General features: G+C 48.3%; 1 protein-coding gene across 1 annotated transcript in view; it reads left to right on the top strand.

The window, feature by feature from the left end:
* The window catches only part of LOC119449566 (fatty acyl-CoA reductase 1), a 33,320-nt gene extending 10,021 nt beyond the window's left edge, over window positions 1-23,299 (top strand). The window contains exons 2-12 of the mRNA XM_037712758.2: window positions 3,402-3,518; window positions 7,028-7,203; window positions 12,899-12,971; window positions 14,331-14,437; window positions 16,809-16,986; window positions 17,278-17,322; window positions 17,412-17,530; window positions 18,022-18,261; window positions 19,469-19,598; window positions 20,322-20,449; window positions 22,003-23,299. Of these exons, the coding sequence (XP_037568686.1) occupies window positions 3,402-3,518; window positions 7,028-7,203; window positions 12,899-12,971; window positions 14,331-14,437; window positions 16,809-16,986; window positions 17,278-17,322; window positions 17,412-17,530; window positions 18,022-18,261; window positions 19,469-19,598; window positions 20,322-20,449; window positions 22,003-22,141 (1,452 nt within the window). The 3' untranslated portion in view covers window positions 22,142-23,299. The remainder of the gene's footprint in view (window positions 1-3,401; window positions 3,519-7,027; window positions 7,204-12,898; window positions 12,972-14,330; window positions 14,438-16,808; window positions 16,987-17,277; window positions 17,323-17,411; window positions 17,531-18,021; window positions 18,262-19,468; window positions 19,599-20,321; window positions 20,450-22,002) is intronic.
* Window positions 23,300-25,775: the final 2,476 nt, after the last annotated feature.

Raw genomic sequence — 25,775 nt, 5'->3', positions numbered from 1 at the left:
TGCATATTCTATAAGCCGGCGCTTGACCTCCGATTAGTTATGGACGGCGAGCGAGAACTGCCTTGCTGTCGGAGCCAGAGGGAAGGAAACGTAATGTGGACGCACGTTAGAAATGTTGGGAAGAATCGCCCGTTAGTGCGCGCAACTTGGAGCGCAAGGACTGTTGCACTGACGTCAGCACCCTATTAATTGGGTTACGTAAAAGGCTGCGCAGTCCGTGTAAAAAACAATCCCTTATAACGAGTGCACGTGGGAAATGTGCATTAATAATTTAACACTCGTCGAACCTCCTGCTGAGCTGGCCTTGCCATGTTGATTATAGAGTTACAGGGCTACTTGATTTAGTCCTCCGGTCCGTTATATTTTGCGCCTGCAGTGATCTTGTTGCTTTTATTTCTTTGGCCGCCTTGGTCTGGTTATCTTCAAATCGCCGGCTTCGATAGCCTATTTCTCAAGTTTTGCATCATTTCAATTTATAAACGGCTCGATGCGCTTGAGCCGCTTTGTACTGAGCAGTCGTCCACCTGTATGCAATCGCAACCACACAATGTTTGCGCAGGCGAGACGAGCGACCAGCAGAAAGTTGTGATTGTTGTTTGCGAACCCAGTACTAACAACAGTATGCTGAAACAACTGTTATGTCGACACTTTCACTCTGGAACACGAGTAGTTCTTTTGGCATAGTCGTTGCGACAGCTCACTACGAGATAGATGGCCATCTCGCGTGACTAACATTTGGCAACCAGCAGACGCATATACCTTCCTCTATCGGCCGGTGTTGCCACATAAGGCGTCACACGAGCTCAGATGCACCCTAAGCACAAAATGCCTCAGGCAAACACAATGACGAGTATAACACAATCACGCCTCTATACAACTCGCTTACACCTGGCACGCCGCATAAATTATATCGCGCATTAGTTAATCTCTTTGCTCATAGCAGGTACAACAACCATAAATTGCAGGTCAGTGATCTTACCGGTTTTAGACAGGTGAAAGTTTTCTAGGTGTTACGACAAGTTGGTTATGCGCCTCGACATAAAAGTGAAGTAACCTCTAGTTACCGCTCTACCGGCCGCTATTACCGCTTCTGCCAAAGCGTCACGGAAGCACGCGCCAGACGTGCTGCTTGGCGGGTGCGATTACGGTAAGCAGTAATGCTTTGCTAGAACATCCTAATGCGCTACGTGCTGCAGTGCCCTTAGAGAGAGCAGCAAGACAAACAGAGTTTTGCGTGAGCGTTATACCATTGCGTCGGGCGCCTCCATGCATGGTCGATCACCTTCCAGATCGAAGGCATCCGATTCTACTCCTACGATAACAACGACTATATAGTTTGAGTTATCATATACGCGCAAGTCGCTTCCTTCCTTGCACGAAATCACGAACTTATTTTCCTCCACCTGTACTCGGTGCGTCGAGGTCGCGTCTTTATTTATTTCTCGGCGAGAGGGTCTGGCTATAGTGCTCGTTTACTATAAGCGCCTTCTGCCAAAGGCGCCTTCTGAAAGCTGATCCGGAAACCCCGAGCATCAACTGCTTACTAGAGGCGCGCACGCCACTCGCAATATTGATGATTGCTTACGCCAACCGCTGGTTCCTCTTGGCACGAGAAAAGGAGCCGCCGACAACGTCATTCCTCTCGTGCGGGCAGATAGCGTCGTTCCGTGGAAACATTCGGCTTGCAATTGCCATTTGTACAGCATTGCCGTGATTGACCATCGCATTGCCGCTGTGGAGCACGATGAAATAGGCCTTGGGATGCGTCTTCCTCAAAGAAAGTGCTGTCTGTATTGTCGTTTAGCGACTGTGTATGACCGCTTTGCTTTTGTTTTCGTCGATGTTAGCCTCCTGTTCGTATACGTAGAAACATTCCAAAGGCAGTGCGATCATTCAGTGTGCAACGCGCACGTGTGCTTGGATCTTCGCGCATATACGCGCCTGACTATAGGCGCTCGCGTGCCTCGCAGTCGGTATACGCGCTTCCGGCGCTGGCGGGGACGACCTCTCCATTCGTGCAGCGGGTTGGTTACAAACAGTCACCAGCAAAAAATAACCAAGTTAGAATACACATTACTGTAGGTTAGAGTGACTTGAGTACAGTGCTCAAGTTAATTACAAACCTGAACACGCGCTACTGTAATCACACTGGTACTCCACTCACGTGACAGCCGGTGCTCGTAGGTTATTTGATAAGTAGGATGTTCGAACAGTCAGATTTCTGCATCGAATCGAGTACTGAATATCTCATTTCTAAAAAAAGTGAAATGTAAAGTTTGCATGGAATCGGTGTTTAAGAATGACTTATTTACACGATATTGTCACTGCTGTCTGTATAGGAGCTTATTTCAGTGCATCGCCTCTTACGCCGACGCAATGCATGGTGCAAGTTGTCTACCCGCTTGGACTGCTAGGTATGTGCTCGTGATGCCGCCGTGGTCATTCTATTGCCGTCATTGCAGCTTCGTCATCCGACGCTCTCATGCTGTCTTCGTCTGAAGTGGCAACCACGTGATATTCGAGCGACCCTGTTGCGTCGCGCCGTGGAGCAACCGCATGCACGCGGCATCGCGAAAAAATGTAGCGACGAATTTACATTGCTTTACATTTACGTTGTCGTGCCGTCTTCGTGACGCCGTCGAGGCCGTTCTATCGTCGCCACTGCGTAATCGTCATATAATCCTCGTTGTGCTCATGGCCGACACTGGCAAGCGAGGGTGGAAAACGGAGAACAAGTGTATTCGCATATACCCGAAGCCACGAAAGTTTCAGAATGACCGCTACAGATTCTAAGTCGGTGTGTCGCTACATTTCTTGAATGTTAATCGTAGTACTGTCGACAGTCGTCGTGTTATGGGTTCTACCGGAATTTGGGTGTAAATCGAGGCAACCAATTAACAGGCCGTCTAAAGAGGACGCATTCTTATTGAATGGCTGAAAGCCATTGTGCAGAGGTTGGCTGCTTCATGCGTTTTGTGGGGAACTGCAGGGTGCCTCTGCAGCATCCGCGGCTGTCCTGTAGCAAAATAATTCTGAACAGTCCCCGCTTGCGTCGGTGTTTATCCCCCCGAGACTCCAATGTTTGAACAGAAACAAATATTTCACAATCTCGAATAGTGAATGCTTGAATTGCATACAAATCAATAGCAAGCACCATTCGAATTGCATTCGAAATATCAAATATTCGCGCACCCCTAATGATAAGTAACGTCTTCGGACATTCTGGTGACATTTCAGCTGGCATTCATTTGTGCAGTCATTTCTAACACGTACGCCGCTGACGGCTGCGCGAAGATCGGGCAATCAAGCCACTGTGGTCGAGCTGGCTGTGAATACTGTGTTTGACACTGTGCGGATATCGGTACTGAACTAACGGCGCATCTCGTTTCATTTGTACTCAGGTGGTGTTGGAGAAGCTGTTGCGGTCATGCCCCGATATCGGTAACGTCTACGTCCTGGTGCGTGAGAAGAAGGGCCTGAAGAGCAAGGACCGCCTCAAACAGATCCTCAATGAGAAGGTGAGCATATGTCTTGTACGTCTCAGGGTTCGAAACCTCGTCGCTTTTAATGGGAAGCATTCTTTGCCTCATTCTTGGCACGTTGCGGCAGGTCCCTCTCGCCTTGCTATAGTAATAATGTGTGATAGATGCCGGGACCGGCCCTTTTTCCCCAGCACTTTCCTCGTAGCAGTTTACGCTACGCAGAAAGTGGGACGTTGTACCAACTTCATGATCGCCCAAGTTAATAATGTGTTAAAATTTCTTGGCTGGAGTACAAATGCCATCGTCGTTTTAACACACACCGCATGACAACGCCACAGGTACGTACGATTGTACAACACGTAGTCGTTGATGACGTCACAATGCGTGTTTCTCTCGCTTTCGCTCATTTACTGCCCATGTAGAACCCAACAATCCTCGTGTCGTGAGCTCGCGTCGAACGGCCAGCGTAAATATCGTACCTTTGATTCCATACGATCGCCTTAACGTCGTCGTCGTTATCTTGCGTCTGTCATCACAGACACGCACGCTCGCCACCCACGCACACAACTACTCGATTTACACAAACGCGTTGGTTCGCTTGGTAACGGTTAGCCGAACCCCAAACAATGCTGGATAGCCGGGTACCGGCACAATGCTTCGGATGACATCGATTCCCGCAGTGCGCGGCATCGGCACAGTTTCTTATGCATTGCGTTTATTCTATTCAACACCCTTTCCTCCAAATCCATTGGACAGTTAGTCTATTAAGCTGTAAATAGTTGTCACAATTAAACCTCTCTGTGTCATTACAATCCCTTTCGCAGTTAACCTGTCGTTGGAATCACACGAGGACCCGATTTGAACAGAATCATCCGCTCAGTTGTAAAAGTTCCACAGTGATAATTGCGAAATGATTTCCTCGCCACCATAGGACGGTCATGTACAGTGTGCTATATGAACACCACATGGTATACCTGTGGTGTTGTCGAAAAATGTTTACTTGGCGTAAATTGTCGAAAGATGCTTGCTTACACATTACATTATTCTACAGTGATGCGAATGACTCTTGCCGTGATTCCGTTCTCTACGCGCTGATGCTGATCAGCTATCTGTACAGGTTACCTGCGGAGTTCCCCCCCCCCCCCCCCCCCAACAATGTTTTGATTTTTACAATCAGCCTAATATTCTTACCCGCGGACAGGGTCGATCGGCCGACCGCTTAGTTGTCTACGACTATAGGTAAGCAAATGTAACATTACTACAAGCACTCCGCTTATTCCTCCGAACGTTCAGCTGGAACTTCCTCGTTGTTTTCAAAAGACCTTGGCGGCCGTAATCTTTTGAGCATTGTGGGAAAACAATTCCACCGCTGTACACACGGCAGTCGTTTATAAAGCAACCACTTAGCTGATACTTCATTGTGTGTCAACGCAAGACCGAAGTCACGCACGCATGCAATATTTCCTGGCGTTAAGCAAGTCTGCCAATCGTTGTGTGGATGGCGTGTTTCGGAGCTGAGAACAGTTCTTGTTTCCCTAACTTATATAGCGGCGCCGATTGGCATGCACGAAGGTAAAGCGAGACCCGCTGCGTGCTTCGCGACGATAAGGCCACGGTTGAATGCGCGCCGGGAGTAGAACTGTCGTTTTCCATCTGCCGTGAGATAATACGGGTGGTGGCGGGCCGGTTTCTTCTTTGCAAACACTCCGATGCTATGTAACTCTCACTGGACCTTCCTTCCGAGCTGGAGGCTCTTCAGATAACGTGCGCTCTCTGTTGTTTTGTCTCTGCTCTAAGCTAATCCTATAAGAAATTAAATTCTGAAGTTTTACGTGCCCATACCACGATATGATTTTGAGGTACGCTGTAGTGAGGGGCGCCGCATTAATTTTGACCACGTGGGGTTTTTTAACGTGTATCCAATGCACGGTACACTGGCGTTTTTGCATTTCACCCCCATTGAAATGTAGCCGCGTCCTGGATTCGATCCCGCGCCCTCGGGCTTAGCAGCGCGACGCCAAAGCCACTACGCCACCACGGCGGCTTCTACGGGTATAGTGTCCGAATAGCACTCCCAGCGACGGCTTTCTCGGAGTAACAGGAGCATTTCTCGAAGGACATACTATTGTGCCCTGCAAGCGCCGGAAGCGAAAGTGGGAGCCGGAAACACGTCACGGATGCACTTTGGGCATCATCCCGTGCTTAATTTTGTGCCCTAACTTTCTCCGACGGCGCCCGACATTCTATAAGGGCGAGCCGAGTTCACCTCTAGGCCCCCCCTCCCGACACCCGTCTAGATGTTTAATTATATCAGAACTACTTGGCGAGTCGAGTGAAAGCGTGTTCCTTGACCTGTAGCGCCGGACGTGGTGTCTTTTTTTAGATTTCTCTCACGGCGTCCAGAGCGTGTTTGTGAGCATCAAAAGCCACCACAGGTTGTTGTATCTTGAAACAGGTCCGTGAATGACCGCAAAAGTACCGAACCTCATTCCAGCCGTCAGGAGGGAGGCTAACTTCGGTTTTAGTTTTGCGCTTGCGAGAGTAGCCCGCACCGTCCTTGGTGCCAGTGCCGACGGCGACAGCTAGCCGGCCTTTGACCCGACCAGGCAACGATGCTTGAAATGTGAGGGGACGCGACTGGATGAGGTGTTGCTGACCGTCTCGCGACAGAAGTGTGAGATACTGAAGATAAAGGGAGGGTATAGCTTCTTTTGGCCAAGATAAGGGAAGCGCAGTCGAGGGCGGCAGAGAACTAGGTGTGGTGATGAAATTAGGAAATTTGCAGGAGGAAATTGGAATCAGCTATAGCGCAAGATAGAGGTCTTTGGAGATCGCAGGGAGAGGCCTTCGTCCTGCAGTGGACATAAATATAGGCTGATGATGATGATGATGCTTTTGTTATAATGTAGTCAATTAAGGAAACCAAATTTAACGTGTGGTTTTATTGACTGAAAATCGTCAAAGAAAGCTTCTGCTCATTTCGGGTAGGGTCACTTCGGGTTGGGTATGGCTGGTACTTGGTTGGTTTGGACCGGTTGGTTGGCGCGCCAAAATGTAGCCCATCCCCTGTGCACCCTTTGTTTAAATCACTCGATCTGCTTTTTAATTTTCGGTGGGCTATCTCGCGGCATTTTAGGGTATGCGCAGTAGCACTTTCCGGAACTCTGCGCAGCACGTGCCAGGGAACGTATCGGCTACGCTGAAATCTCCACTAAGAATCCAAGGACCATGCCGTTGAGGAAGCACTAACAAGTATTACTACTGATGATGATGCTGATGATGATGATAGCTTCTTTTATAACGACGCTCCGACACATTTTTCTTGGTTAGTCCGACTGTTTCGTACCCGTCCTTGCTCACTCTCGCTCACAAATAACAGCAAGCACAAAGTCGCACTTACTAATCAATAATAATAATAATAATAATAATAATAATAATAATAATAATAATAATAATAATAATAATAATAATAATGAATACTGATGACCTTCCGTATTGTCGACCTCACCTGACATTGCTTCCCCGTGGTGCCCTTGGTGACGCAGCTGTTCGCCACCCTGCAAGATGAGCGCCCCGAGATGTTCAGTAAGGTGGTGGTGGTGCCAGGTGACCTGGACGAACCGGACATGGGCATGTCCAACACAGACCGGGAACGCATCATCCAAGACGTGTCCGTCGTCATACACGGCGCCGCCTCGGTGCGCTTCGACGAGCCACTCAGGTCAGTGCTCCATCTTTCGCTCTCAGAGCACGTCGTCTCAGTTTCGTAGATGTAGGAAGCTGAGAATGTAAAGTAGATGTTCGTCGGTGTACCTTTATATATATATATATATATATATATATATATATATATATATATTTCTTTTTAATTTTCTTTGCGATAGCCGAAGCACTTTTGTGATTGCGGTGAGGGATATAGTACACATCCTCGTGTACTGCCCTTCTTTGATTACGAAAAAAAAAAAAAGTCAGTCTTTGTGCTGCAGTAAGCCGACTGGGCTTCATGACGTTCGCTGAAGAAAACATATTGGGACCACACCAAGTAAATCCGTATGAGCCCTGCTGCACATTATAAGATGAATGGGTCTTGCGACCTATACTTTTGTTGCGCAGTGAATGCTGTGTGCGCGTGCATCACTTCTTATCCAATTAAACATTTCACTTTATTCGCGCTTCCCCCTACCCCAGTGTATGGTAGCAGACCAGGTGCGACCTCTTTCACCTCCGCGCATTTTCTTCTCTTTTCTCTCTTCTTCCGATGTATAGACCTCTTCAAAAAAGAGTTCGTTGGGTGGCAGACCTATCGTCACCAGCTAATCAGCATTTCCTCGTGTTTAACAGCGTGCATCTCAGAGACGAACACTTCCCGCGACTGTTCTCGAACACCGAGGCTATCTTGTCGGACACTTAATAACGAGAAACCTCGTGACGCTTCCTTTCTCTAAACGCAACGTCTCGCAGCTGGGGAAATCAGGCGAGCGTCCAAGCGTCGCGGGTCTCGCGAGCCTTGGCTCGGTGGCACTTGTCTATCCACATAGTCGATGTGGATCCGCTACGGAAGTCCACGCTCAATACCATCTGGATTCGTTCGGAAATTAGTTGCGCTTTGATTACCTCAGCTCACTTAAGAAAACACCGAAAGGGCGTAAACACTCTAGACGCCGAGTTACAACTTGCCGCCGCCCCAATTTTTCTGTGTGCAGTGGCCGTTTGAAACATTTATATGAATGCTTCGGCGGGCAGACCTTAACGAATTGATCGTGGCTGTGAACACCCAGGAACGACGTACTATAAAAAAAAAAAAAAAAAGGCCAATTGCAAAGAAACACCACTTTGGCTAAGTTGGCTACAGATAAGCAGTATATACTGTCGACGCAATATTAGGAAAAAGCTGCGGAGCTGGTAATTGTCTAATGCTTTAGCAGCCTTTAAATACCACTTCAGCAGACGGCTCGGACACCTGGTGGTTGCCGAATATTGCAAAGGTCCCAAAACATGGCCTCCAAGATCTTAAACGCGCCGGTCCGCAGCCAGATCTCGGAGGTGATGGAGACTGATTGTTAGCAGTCTTTGCTGACTCTATGTCAGTCTTTGCAGCCACGTGCTCTAGTGCAGGGCCTGCGTGAACTGTGACAGTTGCAGCGCGCATGGAGGTAGCTTGTTCGAGTTGTCTGCTCTTCACGGCGCTCAGAATGCCGTATTTTGCAAGTTGTATGCAGCTTCGAATAATTAGGAATGCTGCTGATAACCTCACCGCGCTACGCGACGGCAAGGTTATCCAATGAACGCTCTGTACTGCCTGTGTGCTAAAACATTGCACTCGATTTTATCGTTAATGTCCTGGCTGTGGCGTCGTGTCGACACACTAAGTTTGTATGGCGGCCGCCCAATAGGAGTAATTACGCTGACGGTTTAAGCCCGAACCTACAGAAGGCTTCTGCACAGAAACCTGTGGTGTTATGAAAGCAATTGGCAAATACGAGTTTCCTCTTTACTATTCGACTCCCGTGGATTCAATATTTGATTTGTAACGTCTTTATTAAAAATAGAGGGGGAGAGAGAGAGAGAGCCTCGATTGCCTTAAGCATTAGATGCGTGTGTGGATGGTCCCTACTGGGTCCTATGTCGTTCGTGTCTTCGTGTAGTTGTTCGTGTCTTCCTGGGCGGTCCCCAAGGAGACAATGGCCTGGTCCGTCTTCATTGTAGACGAATTCGGTGAGCTTCGCCCACGGAAGAGAAATATATTCCTGATTGATGTGACGCAATCGAATACAATCATCCAATGTGGCTGGCTGGATTTCTCGAGGTATTCTATCCATGATATGTTTACGGATTGCCTCGGTGTCTAGGACAATCCCATGTCACTTGTAGTGGAATTGCTTCTTGCATATTGTGCACATCCCTTCGTTTGGAGCGTCACCAAAGAAGAGATGTCGCTTGTGGGAGTGACATCATTGTATTTGTGGCCACCCTTCTCACAAGTACTTGGATTCCGCGCGGTAGGTGACTCGGCATTTCCAGAAAAGAAACATCGCATTGCGACTCCCTCTCCTCTCTTGCTCTGGGAAGCGAGAGGGGAAAGGCCTCAAGAGAGTCGTTACATTTATGTAGCAGAGCGGCTCAACTCGTAGCCCGCTTTACGCCTTCCACTGTTTCTTTTCCATATCACGTCCCCCCCCACCCCCTTGTCATGCAGACCATATATATTTCATTATTTTATTATTTTTCTGCGTCTTCTTCACTCATGGAACCTCTACCCTCTACCTACCTGATCACCTGGTTATATCTACACCATCTCCTTTCAGACGACCCGGAAACGTAGGAGGCGAAGAAGCCGACTCACTTCTGATTGTTCTAACGATGACTCCTCGAAGGAAAAAAAACGTATATATATATATATATATATATATAGTATATATATATATATATATATATATATATATATATATATATATATATATATATAGTTTGGCAGAGGCAGGCGGGCAAGGGCGTCTATATTTTTTCTTAATGCAGTCTCCGTGTGTACGCGACTAGTTAATTGAGGAAACTTTTCGTGACGACGACGCGCGCGCTTATCAGCCGCCGCGGTCGTCATTGACAAAGGAGCTTACCCGTGGACCCGCGCCAACGATGGCACGCGTCATGTCATCAGTCGATGCCTCGTTACCGCGCCTGCGGTTTGGCACGGGCCGTCGTTCTCGGCGTAATCCGTGCGCAAGCGAGCATGCGCCACCCGCATGGCACGTATTCGTAACCAGCGATCGGCGTGCATCTGACGTATAGCTGCCCGACTTTGTTCCTCAGTGAGAATCGGTTTCCCCCACGCCTCTCGACCGATTGTCTTTCACTCGTGTTTTCGTTTCGCGAATTGTGCTCTGATCTATAATGGAAACGGCGGCCTCGCCGGCCCACTGACCGGCTGGACCGGTCTTCCCCCGCCTTGCTCTCGCCCCATCAAGGTCTCGTTCACTGGAGCACGGGAGGGCTCCGCACCAAGCTAGGGGCATACGCGAGTGACGACGGTCACTATATAAATGCACCACAAGCACTCGCACCCTTGCCCGTCGCCGAGAAAGCGCGATGCGCAGTGCGAGGAATGAATCCCGGACGTGGCATTGCATGGTTGCGTGCAGTGTGCGACTTGAAAGGAACGTTTTATAGTTAAAATTGGAGCGTCCTATTCCGTTCTCGCGCAAGGCCTTTCTTTTTCCTTTTGAAGCGAAAGCTTCATTACGCTACCTCGGGCAGCCGTCGGCGACTCAACAGTTTTCACCTTGAGAGCTAGAGGTCAAACCACAAGAGAGCATTAAGGCGCGTTTATAGTCCGACGTTATCGGCACGCGGGCGAGCGTCATCAGACGCCGGGCGCGTCGGAGCGCATTGGCCGCACGTCCGGTTACGTTGGCGGCGCCAGTACGTCGAACCATCGATCGAACTATAGCCGCTGTTGTTCTCGCCAACGTGATATAACGTGCGCGCGCGTTCACGCTACGTCGGACTATATTTAGGCCTTTACGGAGCCCTGAAAGGAGACATTGCCGCCGTTGCCCGAGTAGAGTTGGGCCCGGCTGCGAGTTGCAACCAAGTCTCACTACTTCACTGATCACCGCAGTATCTTCATAGGCATAAAAAATGATGAATAAACACTGTATTCATTGCAAACATGACTGTATATCATTGCGAAACCACACTTCGGCCACACCTCGACAATGGGCCTAGCCAGGGCAGTGAAGCTTTCGCTATCGACCAGGGTTAACCAAAGCTAAACCACACCAATTTTTCTCGCGCTAAGGCTAACATGACGTTCGTTCGCAAAGCCGCGAGGAGTTGAACAAACATAAAAGCGCCAACCACACGAAGCGCAATTCCGACGTATTTTCGGAGTCTCGTCGAGCGCTGTCATGGACGAAAAACTTAACGTGGTGCTTAGCTTCAGTCGGATGGAACACACTTCGACCACCATCAAGTCCCGTGTGGTCCATAGACTCCATGTGGTCACCGACCGTCAGAAAACATCAGAAATTGAGAGCATTTGTGTCTCCTTTATCGCACTGCTTCTGTAAGTATATCACAAGGCGAGAAATGCAACATTCGCTAAACAGCTTATTTGGTAACCACCCATAGCGCGGCTTTCGTTTCTAGCTTACCAAGAAGTCACACGGCCTCCGATTCACCCGCTATTCTCCTCGGCGACCTTCGGGTTCTCTCCTCTATTTAGCGCAGGCTGGGACTGCTCCGCATATAGTGCGGTCATATTCAAGTTGCTTCAACTTTACATGCGCGGCACGCGGCAAGGTCACTTCGCTTTCGCGGACACCTGCCTTCGAGTCGCCGGCAGTAGCCATGCCTGCCGTCCTGCGCTCATCGCGGGTTTGTCGACCTTCCGCCGGCGGGATGTCTCGGCCACGCGTGGTTCTCGTTGACCTCTAGCCGGATGACCCGGCCAGAGCAGGCTGGCCGCCGTCTCAAACGGCGTTCCGTACGCTTTCGCTGATCTTTGCCATGCAGACGCCACGGTACTACGCCCACCGGGTTACCGATCTTAAACTGGTCGCCCTTGGAAGCCTCTATGAATGCCGCCTCTCTGATCGATATCGACGCCCCCCCTGCATGGTCTGCCTGATTGCCAGGGTGCTGCCGCACGGCAGCTGTAGTTACCATCAAAGATTGCCCATAGTATACCGCCGGGTGCCTGTACTCAAAACTATTATATAGCCGTATCATTCTACCTGCGATATAACACATTAGAATATTACATAGCCATATGCCACGACATTTAGTACCCGTATACCTGAATCTACTGGCCGGCGTTGTCATTGTTGAAGCGACATTGACTGAGGCCCTTGGCGTAAGGTCAATAACAATGTCCATTTACTTCGTCGCTTCCTATCCTCTGCAAATTTTTAAAGTTCCTTTTCGTTTTTATTTTTTATCTGTAAAATTCATAGAGCATTAGGCAAGGTGGCGCAATACAGCTGCCTGCTCTCATTAAACAATTTAAAGCAGAACAGTAGTTTGCAACCGGTCTTTCGCCGCGCGAAACACAGCATTGTATGAGGAAGGCGAGGCAGACTAGCGAATTAAGCTGTGGAGTACATATATCTACATGTACAGCTCGCCATAAAAGTTTACGGAGCAGGAAAGTCACGATAAAAAACATGTTGAATTTCCTCGTGGCGTAAATGCAGTCGAGATATAGGGAGAGTTCTTTCTGTCGACTTTGAAATAATCGGTTTAAAGCGCCGCCATGCACAAATGGCCGAAGCGCTTGAACAATGCGAATGCGTTGTTCTGTGTGTTGACAGCATCAAAACACAATGCAGTTCCATTTCGTTTATTGTAGCCAAATGTAAATCCATTACGCTAACTATCGAACGTGTTTGTTGCTTGCTCAAGTCCTTGTGGCTTTGCAGGGTTGCCGTCAACGCCAACGTGAGGGCGACCAAGCGTGTCATCGACCTTTGCTACGAGCTACAGAACCTGAAGGTACGGAAACCGAGTGGCATATGTGGTCATCGTTTGAACTGACTCGAAGGCTGAAATGGCATGATTCTGCTTCCTCGACGCTTTTGTAGCCGCTACCCCGCCATCATAAGCCATAATTATCGTAGAGCTTTGTGTGCCCACTAATCATGTTGACTGGTTGAAAAATGGACGAATACGAAATCTTGCACCGGTTAGGAGATTTTCAGCTATGTTTGACTTATAGCCCGTCACTAGAGATTGCGAATATGTAACTACTATGTGTGATTCTGGACACTGTCTAATGTCGCCATGTTTTCTCTATGGGTTAATCAGAGAGGCCACGGATGTCTATCGGATATAGCCAGTTTATGCGAGATGGCGGTATATGACAGTGTGACAGTAAACTTCTGCAAATTTATTAAAATGCAGCAGTTCACCTGTGCTTGTGCAAACAGTGTCCATGTTACTATATTAATATAACTGCGCCCTCGGTACGTTTCTTGGTTTGTGAGTGAGCGCATAATAGGGTGTTGGACGTTTAAACGAAGCCTGTATGTGCCTGTCCTGTCTTCCTATCGTCTGCTGCCACTTTGTTTCCAAGATGGCTGACATATCAGCTTTGCACAAGTTTCGGTTCTTCTACAGTGAATCAAACGGGCATTAGTTGAAAGCATTTTAATGCGATTAGCATTCTTTGGATACTTCGAACACTTTTGGCTCTGCCGGTATCTGTCTAACCTCTTTCGCGGCGATGGCTGATAAACGTGAGAACGCGATCTCTTCTAAATAAAGGTTCTACGCCTGAAATAGATCACTAGGTAACAGACGCGCCTTACCGTCGCCCACTATATTCCCAGCTTTAAGCGGCGTGCAGCAGGACCAACACTGTCGCACACTCACTCGTGCGCAATAACCATGTGCCTGCAGTGCACACTTATAGTTGCCATGCACTAACTAGTAAGCTTCGTAGACTTGTGATCCTGAAAGAATCTAAGCTTTGCGTAACAATAACGTTCACAGGCATAGAACTGCCGTACCAAGCAGCAAATTCTTTATTTCTTTCTTGCCACTTTCTGTTAAATTTTGTTTAATTATGTTAAATACCACACTCCAATGACTTGGAGTGTGGTAGCGTACAGCTCAATTGCTGTGAGGATTCATTTTGAGCTACCATCACCCTTTCATTCATAGAGCAAATAACGCTTTGAGGAGGTCGGTCTTTGCTGCCAAGACTTCCAATGTAATTTTTTTAATAATAAATGAGTATTTTGTATCTGCCGAGTTTCTGGTGGTCGCCTTGCAATAGTTCCCTCAAAGTACTCAAACTCTCACGTGACGTCCAGTTCTGCAATGTGTCAATATTTTCTGTCTGCCCTTCAGGTCTACGTCCACGTGTCGACGACATATTGCAACTGCCATCAAAGGGAGCTCAGAGAAATAGTCACACCTACACCAATCAGCCCGTCGAACCTGCTCAACATCGCAGAGTAAGTCACCGGAAGCTTTCTTCTAGAGCTTTGCGAGCATTGCCAGGTTACCGGAGATGCAGACCTGACCAGCCTAGACCAGCCGCATTGGCCGTGACAGCTCGTGTCTCTTGAGTTTCGCCGAGGGACACGGAGCCACTGCCGTGGTTAAAGCACGTTGGCGGATTCGTTGGTTAGAATCCATGATAGAATGTGTAAGCGCGACTGAACACATAAGGTCAGCGCTTTCAACTATATATATATATATATATATATATATATATATATATATATATATATATATATATATTCGCATGAACCTTGCATCGACATGCACCACTGAATGTTATTTTCTGTCTCTTTTGTTTCCGCTTGTTCGGTATATATTTATCGGTTCATGCGAAAATAAAAATTTATAGTTGAATGTAGCGCTGTCTCTGCGCGTCTGTTTCTTCCTACGTCCTCGTTCAGTCGCACTTACACATTCTATCACTGCAGTGACCAGCCATACCCTTTTAGCTACTTGTGTAAAGCGTGTGCAGTGGATAATTGCTAACATGCTGGATGCATCCGACAGAATTCCAGAACTCTGGAAGCCAACGAGCCGACAGTGCTCAGCGTCTACGCTAAGGTTTGAGTCTCCTGTCTCAGAACTTTCACTTACATAATCTTGGCATACCGTTTTCGCAATATCACTGTCACTGCCTCTTTTACCAGGCGACAGAGCTTCGCGTACGCTTGCAATGTGTTGTGATACGCGTGCTCAGTTAACACCAGGCAGGCGTTTGGGTGGCAGAGGTATGCTTGTATACGTTCCAACGGAAGTGCGTATCAGTTCACACGCGAGAATGACTGTAGAGAAGCCTTGCACGAGATGAGCGGAAAGAGCCGTGCAGGGGCCCCCCTTCGTTTTCGAGGTCTCGGAATGCGACCTTCGCACTGGTGCGCCTTTCGCGCCCTCCTTACCTCGTGCTTGCACGAGTGAGGTCGACAAAGTGGCCGTGTCCCAAATTTTTCTCGCGATCTGATTAAACGATTCCACCACGAATTCGCGGCGCCCCCGTCGTAGGACCCTGGGCGGGCGATTTGCGGGCCCAATATTTCAGACGCGCGACCACCAGTCAAGTGTGCGCGTTCAATGCTGCGGGACTGAACGCGGCACCACAGGGTACACAGCGGTTTGTTTAGCACTTTCTGGGCTCCGTATACGCTGCTTTATTCGAATCAAAGCAACTGACTCGCATTCCAGGACCCTACGGGCGCTCTGCAGCAGTCATGAGGTCGTGGGTTCGATTTTCGACCAGGAACGGTCGTGCTTTAGGTGCGTGTTGAAGAATACCGGGTGGTCAAAATTAATGCGGGGCTCTCCTCTGCGGCTTCTCTAATGGCCTCTTATCTGCTTGGGAACGTTAACTTTCATCAATCAATCAATCGAGCGATCACAAGCGATTCGATCTTATTCTACGGATGACTGTAATACGCGTCATAATTCAGAAACTCGGGTATACGAATAAATGAATAAACCATTTATTTCAAAACAGGATGGCTCATAGGTCTAAGGGGGGAAGACGTAGAGGGCCAGTAGACTATCCCGACTCTCAACCTGCGGATTAATTCACTCGTCTAGTCCTGGTACGGTGGCTGCGTAGCTTTGTCGAGCACTGTTGAATGCAGGGTATATAAAGCGCAGGAGTGCTAATAAAAAAACGTTCCCGTGCTATTATAAACGTTTGCGTGGTTTATGTGCCGTAGGAAATTCGAAATGTGATTGCATCTGCGGAACTTTAGGTATGTTTCCCGCGTTCACGCGCAGCCGCAATGGACTTGGCCGCGTTTCAATCGCTTCAGTCGGCTTCAGCTCATCCAGGGAATTTCCCTATCCGAAACGCCACATCAACGTGTCACCAGCGACGACGGCTTGGACAAAAAACTCCAGTTGATATGTATATTCAATATGCCAAAGCAGTGCTAGCAACGGGAGTGTCAGCAGGCATTCCCGTCTTTTCGGCAAGGGCTTCTGGGTCGTAAAAGAACGCCTATGGGGTGCTTTAACGTCTGTCTAATTTTGTGCTAAGCGTACTGCTCGATAAGAAAAGGAACTCTCTGGCACTTCGTCCGATGTAAGGAGCCGGCTATTGGTAAATACTTTTTAAGAACGAAAAGCTTAGCTCTGGGATCCGGATCGCTGTTATCGCTCTTTCTACACGATGCTCATTGCAGAGGAGTACTAACTATCACCACCCGCACTGTCCCCACCTTACCATAGTGGGGGAAAAAAGGGAGGGAGGAAGGCTTTTTTTTTATATAAATATGCCAGTGATTTTCGTTAACGAGCGTCACAGGGTCGCAAGCAAGAGCCACCTGTGTGATGAGTGTCCTCGACTTCCCGCAGGTGGATGGATGACTCGATGCTAGCAGCCCTGGAGCCGAAGCTGTACGAAGGTCGCCCCAACTCGTACACATTCACCAAGGCCGTGGCCGAGATGCTGGTCCAAGAGCACGCTGCCTCGCTGCCCACCGTCATCGTCAGACCCTCCATCATCACAGGCACGGCCAAAGAACCATTCGCGGTGAGTATGTTCAGCAACGGGACCTTTTGTGACGGGATGCCAACGCTTATCTTTGTCCCATATGGGATAAAGATAATGATATTAAATTGTCAACAGATTGGCAATAGGTTCGCCATGGTAGTCCAACGTTTCGTTCATATCGTAATAATGTGTGCCGTCAGTATTTGAATCTGTGCACCTTTTCGAACGGGTTAAATCTGGCCAATTTCTCGCTTGTTAGTGCAGAGTGTTTTTGTACTTACTCAACTCTGAATATTTTCTCATTATCCACAATTACTCTCTTTGCTGCAGGGGTGGATAGACAACTACAATGGTCCCACCGGTCTTTTGATCGCTGTGAGTACACGTATACACGATGACTGCATGCCTGATCAACACTTTAACGGTGGCATCGTGAAGCTAATGTCGCCTCGTGTTGTGTGCAGCTGGCCAAGGGTGTACTAACATCTGTCTACGGAGACATCAACAAAGTGACCGACTTCATTCCAGTCGACATGGTTGCCAACTGCGTTATCGCAGCAGCGTGGCAAAGAGGCTCTGGACGGTAAGAATGCTCGTCTAGCAATCGGCACGTCGCGCCAATTGTATCGTTTCTTTGTTTGCTTCGCGTAAGCTCCACAAGTTAAGTCGTCATTATGGAGTTTTAGTCATGGCGTCCCCAAGCGGTTTTGCATACCCAAAAACCCAAACTCCTTTGTATGCCTCGCCGATAGCGTCCCCTAACTTTGGTTTCCCTATTTCTAACGCCTCCTATTGCCTTTTCGCCGTTGCATTGCCTCACTCTCTTTTCCACTCAACGTATTCGACTAACCAAATTTTCATTATAACGAAGGCGTTCCAATGCAAGAACCTTTCTAGAGTGTTGGGGTCAGTCACAGCATAATGGAATGTTGCCACGCGCACTGCTGTTCGCGGATGCGCGTCTACGTTAATGACCTATACGCTGTGCCATAACTTTCAATCATTACCTATCCCTCGCTATGAGCACAGGGTCTCGGTAGTACCGTTGCGACGTGTGCCATTCTTGTGTTGCAGGAGCCAGAAGATGACCGTGTACAACATGAGCTCCGGCGCCGACAACCCGCTGACATGGCACTACTTCCTGGAGTGCGTGCAGAAGATACCCTACAAGATCCCGTCCAAAGTGACCTTCCGCTACCCGCAGCCGCGCCACACCAACAGCAAACTGTTGCACAGGATCCGCATGTTCTTCCAGCACTACCTCCTCGCACAGGCTGGAGACGTGGCCCTGTGGGCCATCGGAAAGAAGCCCATGTAAGTTAGTTTTCTTGCTTGCGCAGTTGGGACTTCCTTTTGTTGGCGCGAGGTGGCGCAGCAGTCTTTAGCGCAACGGGACAAGTAGCGCTGCGCTAGAACTGTTACCAATACCGCGTTAATTGCGTGCCGTAATACATTTGCCTGTTACTGCCCGCAATAGATAGGTACTTTTCATAATTGTAAAGTTAGCTTTCCTGAGAGGCAGATTGCCCAACTAATGGCGGCGTAGTCGTTTTTGTAAACAGAGTGTACGTGTCGTTTTTGTAAACAGAGTGTACGCACACTTTGGTTGTATTGTGACATGGAAAATGTAGACGTGGCTCTTGTGATGCAACCATGCGCAAAAGACAAGCCCCTGCATGTGTAGCTAGCACTTCGTCTTCAATTGAACGGTGACCGTTGCCGCCATTAGTCGGGCAACTCGTGCAGTGCAGATAAGTAGTGCACTTGCGAATCAAGAAAAGGGTCTGTTCATCATGAGTACCTTATAACGTTCTATTTTTAGCAAAACGTAGCCTAGTGATTATGATACGATTGCTTGCTCGGAATTGTCTTTTTTATGTTTTAATTGCTCCAAGACATCTTTCTTGTTATTTTTTCAACTATGACTTTAAATTATCTCTTTCGGCGGCTATCGGCATACGAAAATGGAAAGAAACAACTTGATTTTGTAAAGTTGTGTCAGATCTCAAGGGTGTGCTTTGCTATAGAAAAACAGGTTTGATCACTAATAAGCTATTCGGCAGTCTTTAGAAGAATTGACAAACGGAGGCGCATATATACAACTTGGGGGAAAAAGAGCGAGGCAATGAACATAGCCAAAGGACGAGTAATTTATTGGCTATTTACGTCGCTAACAATATCACTAAAAAAGGAGATAACGCTCCAATAGCAACTTGTAAACTCGCCAAATTTAGCGACTTTCTTGTTATGTTATCAACACTGCGGAGATACTGCCACACGACAGGCGCTTAAGCTCTTGTCCGATGACGATTACTGTGTTTCTGTCTATTGCTGCGCTTAATGTACCCATGACTGAAGCTATTCACCGTAGGCAAACATGCATCATTTTGAGGCACCGCGGGAAATACAGTGTAAAACACCCAAGCACAAGCGGTTGATCGCGCGAAGATGGCAATCGGCGGCACACTTTCTAACTGTTGAGTATTGCGTAATCCTCATATGGCTCCTCCTTTTTTCGCAGGCTGTCGAGGCTATACGAGAAGGTCGAGAACCACCTCGACATGCTGGAGTTTTTCAGCACCAATGAGTGGTACTTCTACAACGAAAACGTCAGGGCCCTCTACAGTGAACTCAACGCCACAGACAAGGACGTAAGTGCAACATTGTCTGGTTCTAGTTCTCGTTATTACGCCTAAAGAAGTTAAGGTTGCTGCCACAGTGCTGTTGTGTTGTTCAGCAGAATTGCTTCGCTTTTTTTTTTTTTCCTTTTATTTTCCTGAGTTGTATCACAGGCTTATAGGTATAGGGACGACGCCAGCACTTTTCTGTTGGGAGAGCAGAGCACGATACTCCGTTTTCGTTAGGGGTGCAGCAGGGCACTGGGGTTACTTGGCACTCCATGGTGGTAAGAGGGAGGGGGGGGGGGGGGGCTACGCAGAGTAGGAGAAAATATTAGAAAGTCTTAAATTAGAGCACGAAAGCACTGGCAGACGCCAACCACCAGGCGTACAAAAGAACGCAAGGAGAACACAAAAGAACATAAAGGTCCTTGAGCTTTTGCGTACGCAAAGTGGCTTGGGTACGGTATTTCTAAAGCTCCCTGTTGGGTGGTGGCCACCACGGGTCTTGTACTATAGCCATCGACTCCTCGCAGTGATAAATGTATCAGGTGCACACCTCAGCGGCACAAAGCAATTAGGCCGCGCACATCAAGCTTTAGCGTTTTGAACATCACTGATTCCTTTTGGTAACATTTCTTTTGCTTCTTGCTGCTTTCTGTCGTATTAAAGTATCTCGTCCACAAACCAACTTGACGACCGAGCCCAATATGTGCTTCAAACCCATGACAGTCACAATGCGATTTGTTCTGGCAGGTGTTCAACTTCGACGTGAAGACGATCGAGTGGAAGCCGTACCTTCTGTCCTACTGCTTCGGCATCCGAGAATACGTGCTCAAGGAGGACCTGTCCACCGTCAAGGAGGGAAAGCGACAGCTGGCAAGGTACAGTATTTTCTTTTTTTTTTTTTTTCATGCAGATTTACAAGAGCATATTGCGTCTGCAGCGCATAATCGGCACAGTCTTTTGCGACTAAGCGCGCCGCAGACGACGACGCTTCACTTGCTTCAGAATAACTATAGGCCTTCAGCCATTTACATTGCGATAAAGGGGTTCCATGAAATTGATTGTGGCGCGCATTTGATGCAGGATATATATTGCAAGTACATAACAATGCAGCGTCTCAAGCTATACGAGGGTGGCTTTCTCTCAGCGAGCACATTGCCTTTGATTAGTATAAGTATTTCTCAGTTAGTTTACCTGAGAACTTTGGAAGGTTCTCAGAGCCACTAGGAAGTCGAATGCGCCTGCCCGCACCATGTCGCCTGCCTGTCGACTATACACATCGTCTCGTTAAAACATCTGCAAGCGCACGGATGGTCATTATTTTGCTACGCCATTTCACTCGTTTCAACGAAATAAAATTGCACCATTCCAATCTTTCCCGTGAATGATCTCATCACGTTATGCTGTGTTACATAATGGTGATTATGAGCCTTTAAGATATGCTTTCTTGGACACTTCACCGGTTCTAACGTCGCGTTTCTATGGCGACGTGTCTCACGTAGCTTACTAGGTACGGTGGCACCACATTGCAGTCGTAAAACCGGTCACCTTATTGCTGAAACCTCGTTCTCGAGGCAAGATCTGGCAAAACGAGGTCCTACTGCACCATTAGGGTGTTTTATCATATGGTTTATCAACTGACATGGTCAAGTTGCCAGATTTGCGTGCTCTAGTTACGCTAGGCCACACCTACGTATTAAATTAAATTGTGGGGTTTTACGTGCCAAAACCACCATTTGATTATGAGACACGCCCTAGTGAGGGACTAATTTGAACCACCTGGGGTTCGTTAACTTGCACCTAAATCTAAGTACACGAGCGTTTTTGCATTTCACCCCCATCGAAATGCGGCCGCCGTGGCCAGGATTCGATTCCGCGACCTCGTGCTTAGCAGCCCAACACCAAAGCCACTACGCAACCACGGCGGGTCGCACCTACGTTTAACGCGGCCGCAAATAATCGGCGATCACTTTCAACCAAGACCTCGACAGTAACCGCGTGCATCCATTTTCACGAAGAACTCTAATTGCCTTCATCGCTATACAACGATGTTACTTAATCAAGTTACCCGCCGGGGTGGCTTAGTCAGCTAAGGCGTTGCGCTGCTGACCACGAGGTCGCGGGATCGAATCCCGGCCCCGGCGGCCGCATTTCGATGGAGGCGAAATGCAAAAACGCCCGTGTGCTTGCGTTGTAGTGCACGTTAAAGAACCCCAGGTGGTCGAAATTAATCCGGAGCCCTCCACTACGGCGTGCCTCATAATCAGAACTGGTTTTGGCACGTAATACCCCAGAAAGAAGAAGTACTTAATCAAGTTTAGTCAAGTCAAGCCGTGAGGAGCAGTACTTCTTGAAACCTCCAGTGCTCCGCATCGTCTTTTTTCAGCACAATGCTCACATTCGGCTCTTTTGTGACCTTTTCCTTCTGCAGGCTGTACGTCGTGAGCAAGGTGAGCAGCCTGCTGCTCATTCTCGGAGCCTGGCGGGTGCTCAAGATGATCTCCTTGGATCCGATCGACATGGTCTACACGGCCAGCAGCTACGTCCAAGAGCTCGTCGATACCTTCTGAATCACTGCGACGGCCTTCTCGTGTTTCTTGCCCCCATTTCCCCCATTTTATACCTTGTGCATTGGCGTGAGAAAGCTCCGACACTTTATCCGCACATGCACAGCTTGACAAAGAATATTTTTCAGAGCTCAGAAAACGATAATCGCGCACCAATTTGACTTTTTGACTTCATGGAGTCGACAGAGAGCTTTAGTGTGTCGCGTAGTCGTACCATAGCGCGCATGTAAAACGGAATATCGGCACACGTCTTCGGGAACAGCGGCGCTGCTGGCGCCATATCGTGACGCTGTGATCAACTTCATTGCACGCTAGAAGCGTTTTAAATAGCACCACACTTCTTCGAAAAAGAAAATATAAAAAGACTTCATGATGATCACAGTCGAACGCCTTTATAACGAAGTGCTTGGGGCCTCCGAAACCATTCGTTATACAGGTCACTTCGTTGTAAAAGTCTGGCACCGCAACACTAACCTTAGAACCGGGACAGAATTATTCCTTCGTTATAAAGGTCATTTCGCTGTAGAGGCGTTCGTCTGTACTTTGTTGCCGACATGTTTCCACCAACAGCTAAGTGGAATATGGCTGGCCGTTGCACTGAAGATTTTCACACGCGTTCCTCATAAAACGATGTCACACCCTGTTGGCAAACATTGCTGCTGTTTGCGTCTGCGTCTTTTGGTATTCTGATAGCCGAATACGCTAGTACGTCTCGGCTCTGTTTACATCGTCTAATAAATGCGGGACCAAAGTACGAGTCGGGGGCCGCGTTGAGAACAGTATTTTAGTAACAGTGAATACTAGGGCGTTTTAATACCCCTTTGGCAGGACGATTCTGCGTGCCTTGAACGGTGAATGCTAATTTACTACGAAAGTTCGGCCCTTTCACTTTTGCGTGTGTTGCAGTCAGACGCTGCCTTCTCAAAGCAGCGCGCAGATGTACATATTGCATATTTCTGGATTTCACAAAGCAGCGTATACGTGTGTGGCTTCCCCCTCATTTGGTTGCGACGCTAAGGCAGTGTCCGTCGTGGAGGTACGAGTGCACGCGTGTGCGAACGGAAGAGAGCAAGACTTTGTGTTATTCGTTGAGTGCACCATCACTGTACATATTATGTAAATACATGCTTTATGTTCAATAAATAGTACTCACGCACCTGCCTCGCGCTCATAAAGAGCTCATTGTCCTCGCCGCGTGCCATGGGAGCAAGAGCGCCATCTACACTTGGGCGCGCGTGCCGAAAGCACTTCACTTTTGCTGGTGCCAAGTTGGGTTTCAAATCATCAAGGACGTGGAGGTAAGGAGAAACACCAAGGTCCCGGATATTGTTGGACTTTCTGGCATATTACTATACAAAGACTCGAGTCCATATTTATTTGACCTCGTTGGGACCGCTATTGAGATCTGATGAGACTCGGAAACTAGTATCACTCCAAAACGCGATGGCATTATGCACACAAACAGTGGACAATGTGTACGTTGCAAGTGTTCAAACTGGCTCACGTTTGTTGCATTTGCTTCTTTTTGTTTTCATTGTTTTTTAACTATCGTCAACTCCAAATAAAGAAAGTGTTTAATGAATTCTGGGGTCTAACATGCCAAAACCACGATTTGATTATGAGATACAATGTAAAGAACTGCAGAAAGGTCTTGATGTGTTACACGAGTACGTACAGTCCACTGGGCTCCAGATATTGACACAAAAATCTCGCTACGTACACGCTGCCAACAAACCGGGCCGAAAGTCAGTTTACGATAGCGACTTCCATCTCAAGATTGGCTCATCGCTGATTCCTGAGACTGAAGAGCTGCGGCTTCTTGGCCTGGAAGTTCACCAGTCGGGGTCTAGCGTGAAGTGGACCAAGAAGATAAGCAAGACATCAGCGGAAACAGTTCACCTGATTCGCAGAATTGCGCCACGGAGTGGTGGGGCTCGCACTGACGTGGAGGCTGGAGCGTTGCCTCGTGCGCTCCGTCCTGAAGCCTCGCATCATATGTCAAGCGCAGTTTCTGAGATTGACTGCTCAACAGTGGGACAAACTTGAGGTTATCAACAGAAGTGCCATGAGATCAATTACGGCCCTACCTTGTCTAACACCTATACCAACGCTACAAGAGCACTCACAGCTTAACACCATTTCTGAGCTCGTTGAGCAGCGACAGCAAGCAAGAAAGCTAAAAAATGCCACATACCCACAGTCGAGGCGCTCCATTCCTATTTCTATGGCGATTGTGCCATGACTACGAACTTGGACAATCTTCCACCATGGAAGTATACATGCCTAACCAATAACAAGACTGCAAAGACCCGCCGACGAGTTAAACCAATTGCAACCACTGAAACTACTGTACCTACGGGACGCTGCATGATATACACGGACGCGGCGGTTAACTCAAAAGGAGAACAAACAGTCTTCTCAAGTCCGACACACCCAGAGATCCAAGCCACTCGCAGCTATGCAACATAATTTTCAGAACCCTTATTATTTGAGCTGCAGGCTATACGCGATGCGATAGAAACCCGGCTTGTCAACTTGCCTAGCATCAACGAAGCCCACATCTATACTGCAGCCTCGGCGCAGTTAAGCATCTCAAACAAGTAACGAAAACACTGCGTATTAATGAGCAGATACACAAAATTCAAAATTCTACACGTGTGAACGTTACTGTCCACTGGGTGCAGGAACATGGTCGTGACCACAACCACGGCCGCTCGATGAAAAACACACGGTGTGTTTTTCATCGAGCGGCCGTGCCACAACAATCACCTTGTGGATCGCCTTGCTCACTCTTTCTCGACACCCATAACTCCTCCTCTTTACCTTCCCTCTGAACCCCGCTGTGTTTTCATTGCCCAAACATCCATCCTCCGGCGTGACACGTGTGCCCTTGTCACCCTGCGTGTCTGCTCCCTTCCCCACAGTCTTTCTCGGGTGTAAGAAGTCTCTCTCTCCAGAAACTTTGGGCCGGGGCGGCCCTTACGCCAGCCGTCACTTGTGCTTGGGGTCAACCTTACGAAGACATTGCCCAGTGTCCGAAGTGCTCTGCCCCTGCGTCTGCAGCGGATGCCCACTATCTACTTTGGACGTGTCCTGGGGCAAAGACAACTCCAGAAAGTGTTCTTAAAAGTGTGAAGTTGAAGAGTGATCAAGTAGAAGACTATGATAGATGGATTATGGACAACGAATTTTATAAGTCGCTTTTGCAGTATGTGTATGAAACGGGTCTGCACGCTTGTATTTAACCTCATTATGATCTTATGCCGCGTGGCAAACCAAGCGGAAAAGAAATTATGAGACACGCTGTAGTGGGGGACTCCGGAATAATTTTTGACCACCTTTAACGTACCCCCAAGATCTTTAACGTACCCCCAATGCACGGGACACTGGCGTTTTTGTATTTCGCCCCCATCGACATGCGGCCGCCGCGGCCGGGATTTGATCGCGCGACCTGGTGCTTAACAATGCAACACCATAGCCTCTAAGCCACCTCGACGAGTGAAACAAAGTGTTATCCTTTATGAAACACGTGCAGCGAGGCAAAGATCGAATGTCGAGCGCGTTGCGGTGGATATTGAGGACAATTTCGACGCGAGCGGGAATGCCCACCACACTGAGCTCCGAAGGAGGCGAGCAG

Source organism: Dermacentor silvarum, chromosome 4 (assembly GCF_013339745.2).
Source record: "Dermacentor silvarum isolate Dsil-2018 chromosome 4, BIME_Dsil_1.4, whole genome shotgun sequence".
Taxonomy (NCBI): domain Eukaryota; kingdom Metazoa; phylum Arthropoda; class Arachnida; order Ixodida; family Ixodidae; genus Dermacentor; species Dermacentor silvarum.
The sequence above is the reverse complement of the archived record's forward strand: the minus strand, read 5'-3'. Positions and strand labels throughout refer to the sequence as shown.